The 5,447-nt window shown below is 38.2% G+C and overlaps 1 protein-coding gene across 1 annotated transcript; it reads right to left on the reverse strand.

Annotated features, from left to right (window-relative positions):
- Positions 1 to 1,837: 1,837 nt before the first annotated feature.
- Positions 1,838 to 3,810, reverse strand: LOC311278420 (ladderlectin-like). The gene is made up of 6 exons (XM_084389243.1): positions 3,735 to 3,810; positions 3,533 to 3,613; positions 3,223 to 3,329; positions 2,715 to 2,837; positions 2,433 to 2,544; positions 1,838 to 2,277 (listed from the first exon to the last, which is right to left on the reverse strand). The coding sequence occupies exons 2-6, from the start codon at positions 3,591 to 3,593 to the stop codon at positions 2,198 to 2,200; spliced, it is 483 nt and encodes a 160-aa protein (XP_084245369.1). The 5' UTR covers positions 3,594 to 3,613; positions 3,735 to 3,810; the 3' UTR covers positions 1,838 to 2,197.
- Positions 3,811 to 5,447: the final 1,637 nt, after the last annotated feature.

Raw genomic sequence — 5,447 nt, forward strand, 5'->3', positions numbered from 1 at the left:
GTTTGATATGTTTTAATATTTGTTTAATGTCTTAATACTAATACATTTTGATAGCTTTAAGATAATGCAATTTAAACTTTTTCATTAATGTTTTAACATTTTACAAATGTATGAATGCTAAAGACGTGTATTTTAACTTTATACAACGTTTTATACACCTTTAAACACTATGTAATTGTGAAAGTACAACTTTTCTTCAAATGTATTAGAAAATAGAACTATTTGCTTGATATAATTTTAATACGTGTTGTTTTAGATGGTTTAATGTGGATCGTGGGAAAATTTCCCCACGGTCACATGACCTGTTCAGAAGTGGGGAAGGGGTGGGGATGTTTGTAGGGAAGGGGACCGTGGGTAAATTCCCACGGTCACATGACCTGTCCGGAGGTGGGAGGGAGGGGGTAGAAAGGGGCGGGGCAAGCGTGGGAATATTCCCATGTCATAAAGGGGGCGGGGCTTAAGGGTCATAAATCACTCAAAGTGACATATGCTACACTATAACCTCTCTCTAACAGCTGTTTTAAACGCAAAGGGTGGTCACACCAAATATTGATTTGATTCAGTTAATAGAAGCTAATTGATAAATCAAATCTATTTATGACATTATTTTGGAAAGCATCCTTACTTCACAGCATTTTTACACAAGTGCCTAAAACGTCTCACAGTGATGTAGCTTTGCAGGAAGGTTTCTTCAAGCATCTTGGAGACATTGCTGTAGTTCTTCTGGATTTAGTCTGTCTCAGTTTTTTTTCTGTTTCTTCATGTCAATGATGGTGAGATCAGATCATACCGGCTCTTGCCACTCCTTGAGCATACAAAAATCTCACTGGATTATTACAATTAAATGGCAAAATGAATGTTTGGAAACGTAAGCTGACACACTACAGTAAAATATATAAATAACTGGCTTAAAACAATTTTTGGGGGGTGAAAATACTAAAGTGCCTTAGACTTTTGCACAGTATTGTATAAATACAGACTTTTGCATGCACACAAGAAACTTTTTTGTGCCCTCGAGAAACTATTCACATGCGCACAGGATTTTTTTTGCATGCTTACAATTTACAACTATGCATTACAATTTCTCTAATCAATAATCTATGTCCTTTGTGCATCCCTGCCAGCTTACTATGAAGAAAAAGAGCAAATATGCACATGAATTAATAGAAATCTAGGCCCATTCGCTCAAAATTTGGCTTTCCTTAGGGTAGTACCTCTAATATCAAGGCCTAATGTCCAATTTAATGTATCCTCTGTGGTGGAGGAGAAACCATGGCACAATATGGTTGTGTGCATTGTCCTATTTGCCAAATTTAAGGGTCTATCAAAAGACTGTTTTAACACACTATGGCGGCCAAGAAACCACACCATGAAATGGGCTGATGGTGCAATAGGTGCCTCAGTGTGCATTATCTATGCTAAGTTTAATGTTTTCTCATGCACACATGAAAGTCTGCATATTTAGTTTTGCAAAGATCCTTTTAGTGGCTCTGTAATACAGTGCAAAGAATATCATAAGAAACCCATGCATTTCATTTTTGCATAATGCAAAAGTGCACCTTGAATTAATTTGTGCTTGACAATCACTAAACAGCTGCCATGAAAACACAATGATAAATTTATTCTTAACGTTCTATTATAGAACACTAAATAGGGGCAATAGTCTGGAAAGGCAAATATTTTTCCATACTTAGAAATTACTCAAAATCCCATACTTTTCTAAACTGCGTAGGAACCCTGTAGATTGCAACCAATATTTTCTTTCCAAAAATACTCACATATGCCTACGTTTACATTATTCACGTGACGTTCAAATCAAAGAGTAACATGGGGTTTTGAACTTGAGCCAGAATACCATGTAAAGACCATGGTGAATTCCAGGATCATGATGCATATTTTAATAAGACAAAACAAAGAGTTACACAGTCCAATGTAGGAAACAAATGTCTTCTAGTGTTTTGTCAATGAAGCCACTGTGTGCGCTTGCTTAAACCCCCTTCCCTGATATCATTAAATGCCATTCTACGAACCATATCCTCAAACCTTGCTATACAATATACACACTTATTTGATTGTCCACAATTCACATGCCTTGATTCAATGCTTTATTAATTGAGGAGTGTTTCAGAAAAAATGAAGAGCTTGAATTTCAGATTTTTTTTTTTGCAAAGATAAGATCAGAAAATGTAGTACAAAGTCAATATGGACCAGGTTGACGGATCTCACAAATATAGGTCTTTGAGGTTGAACAGGATGCATCGTTCCAGCAACGGTTAGCTGTATGGTGGAATAATGAAATCAGTTGATCATTACAGTGGTGTTCAACTTAAGGCATAGAGAAATCCAAACAAGGCATTTAATGTTACTGTATGATATGAAATTATAGGATTGCAGATTAGTTAAAAAAAATAAAAATAAATGAGTGCACTCACAGGTCCAGTTGATCTCCAAACAGTTCTCAGGACCACCTGCATTGTTAGGTTCTCCAGAGCACCAGTTGGTATAGTCATACACAGTTCCATCACTCCACAACCACTCTCCGTCCTAAGTGAAGAGAATGAGTACAAAAAGTGCACTACTGTAGTCAGACGCAAGCCAATTAAGTTCAGCTTTGAAGTCAAACCATCTTCATTAGAAACTTTGCCTTTGATTAAAGCAGAAATTTCAGTTTAGACAAACAAATAGGTTTCTTTAGGGCACACAATTGAACTTACTTGTACACCATCATGAGCACCAACCCAAGTTTTTGTGGAAGCACGCAACAGACTCAGCAGGAAATTATTCTCTGGTTGATCATGCACAGATGCGAGATTCGCACCAAAAGATTGACAGTTTCTCTGAAGAGACAGATTTGTCATTACAAAATCTTATAATCTTTTTAGCAGAAAGCAGAAATGGCTTTAAACATTAGTAATTTGCAAACAAAGAAACATTCCCACTTATATTAAGAGCACTGAATCTGTACTAACATTTAAATCAATCATTTGATTTTAAATGAAAGCAATTAAAACAGCTGTAATTAGATCTAGGATTACTCTGTTGACCCAGTGTTAACCCACCCTTAAACCTAACCATCAAACCTGTCCCCAACCTTACCCATATCCCAACTCAATAGCAGCAAAAGTGTCTTACAACAACACAATACATTGTACCAAACCATTTATTTAATTAAAGACATAATATAAGGTGTTGTTCAAATAGCTTTGTTGTATAATACATTACCTCTGCTGTGATCCAGGGAACCGATTGAGAGAAGTACTTGTAGCACCGGCGTCCAAAATTTTGCCATCCACGTGGACATCTTCTAAAATCAAGTGTGGATTCACTACCTAAATGGGGATTTTGTAATATTTAGCGTTTTTATTTAAAATTATTTCAAGTTTGTGTGATTATATGAAAAAAAAAAAAAAAAAGTGTACTTTAACACTGAAAATGCTTCATTAATCATGCAAATATCAGTAAATAGAATCTTGTACATTCCCATAATGCACTTAAACTGGCAAGAGTTTTTACAATTAAATGTTCTAGTTACCATCTGCATTCCCCATGGAGAAGACAACAAAAAGAAGCAGAAGACTGCTCAGCATTGCCATGATGAACTTGAAAAATCAACCTAAAATGAATAAGCAGGTAAAGTTAAATGTCTGCACTCAAATGCTGCACGCTGTGGAATCTTAGTGTATTTTAAAGACAACGCAAATGTTATTCAGTAGGTTTCTGTTCCAAAAACTCACCTTGCTTTTCAGATTGTTGTCTTCAGAATCTCAGAGGAAGTGTTTGTTAAGTTCCAGAAAGAGCCCTGAGTTTATAGCCTACTTTACTAATTGGGCCTCATTTATCAATCTAACGTAGATCCGAGCGCAGAAATCATCTTAGGACAGGGTTCAGGTGTGATTCATGAAACACTGGAATACAGCCAATCCCATCGTACGAATGATCGGACGTTGATAAATGTGGCGCTGAAACCAATCGTCATTTGAATATCACGGCCCTAAAAATTCACGGTTTAGAAAGCCTAACTTCCTCATTATCTTCACCTGGGATGTTCCCATGACAACTCAGCACGGTGTCCATCAGCTGTTCTTAAGACAGAAATGTCTTAACACAACTGTTGCACTTGCAAATAAATATAGCCATAATTGTATTATATATATATGCGTTATATATGTGTTTGTGTGTGTGTGTGAGAGAGAGAGAGTGTGTAGGCCTATTTCTCTGCTCTCAACTTTAAAACTTGCAACAACATGACAAAAAATGTGTCAAATATCTGGCACATTTACATGATGGAGTAAAGTGCTCATGTTAATTAACCCGCGCTTCAACTTTCTGGATTGCGCCAAAGAGATAATGTCAGTTTGGTTTTGGGTTTTGTTTCATGTCTTTTATTTTGTAGTTTGTTTCTTGTTTCCAAATCATATATTGCTGAATAGGAGTTTATGAGTTATGACTAGGCTGCTATATGAATCAAGTCAAGTCACATTTATTTATATAGCGCTTTTTACAATACAGATTGTTTCAAAGCAGCTTTACAGAGATAACAGGAAAATAATGCAACAAAGTTTGTTTCCAGAAGAAAATAGCGTTACAGTCCAGTTTAAGTAAGCTCAGTGATGTTTCATTTTTGTTGTAAAAAAGTTATTAATTTAGTTAATATATATATATAGCCGCTCTGGAGAAAACCGTGATGTCATCGTCCACCTCAGTTCTCATATATGGCTTTTGGTTAATGTGTTGGCTGCCCTGCGGCAGCTGCAGCAGCCTATCAATAAGGCCCTATCGTCACGTCAGCTCCAATGGGGGCGCTTCGCGCCCAATACGTCACGTCCCGCCGAGACGGGCGTGGCCTAGGGCTATAGGCCCTAGGAAAGAGTGGCTAGAATAGCATCATTCCTGTAATAATATAATCTCCTATAAGGAGCAGTTATACTGATGATGTTTCGTACAGTCAGGGCGACCCCCGGCCTGAACTGACGAATATAGTGGGTCTTACACGCTGCCCATAGAGCTGCGTGATCAATCAGCGAGTGTTTGCTCAAGCAGTTTCAGTATTCTGGGCCGAACACATCGGGGCAGACAGTACAAATTTTTAGACCGAAAGCAGCTTAGCCTGCAAAGCGGGAACCTCTAGGTTATAAAACCTTATAAATGTAGATGGGGAGGCCCAGCCTGCCGCCATACAGATATCTTGCAAGGCAATCCCACTAGACCAAGCCCACGACGAGGCCACACCTCTCGTGGAGTGCGCTCTGACACCTAATGGGCACAGTGCTATAGCATCGACTATCCATCTTAGAACGTCCGTAGAGTGAAACAAAGAGCTGCTCTGTCTGTCTGAAAACAGATGTGCGAGACACATAAGCCCTTAATGCCCTGACCAGGCAAAGGAAGCTGGCGTCCTTTTCCTCGTTAGAGACCGGCAGGGCAGACAGGGAAATCACCTGAGCCCT

This window comes from Rutilus rutilus (assembly GCF_951802725.1).
Source record: "Rutilus rutilus genome assembly, chromosome: 2".
Classification (NCBI taxonomy): domain Eukaryota; kingdom Metazoa; phylum Chordata; class Actinopteri; order Cypriniformes; family Leuciscidae; genus Rutilus; species Rutilus rutilus.

What these genes read in the sequence shown, in the direction of transcription:
- LOC311278420 (XM_084389243.1), bottom strand. Translation starts at nt 3,593, where the DNA reads ATGGCAATGCTGAGCAGTCTTCTGCTTCTTTTTGTTGTCTTCTCCATG. An exon ending in TTCCCTGGATCACAGCAGAG is followed by an intron (nt 2,838 to 3,222) that starts GTAATGTATTAT and finishes CTGTCTCTTCAG; the next exon opens with AGAAACTGTCAATCTTTTGG. An exon ending in GTGCTCATGATGGTGTACAA is followed by an intron (nt 2,545 to 2,714) that starts GTAAGTTCAATT and finishes CTCTTCACTTAG; the next exon opens with GACGGAGAGTGGTTGTGGAG.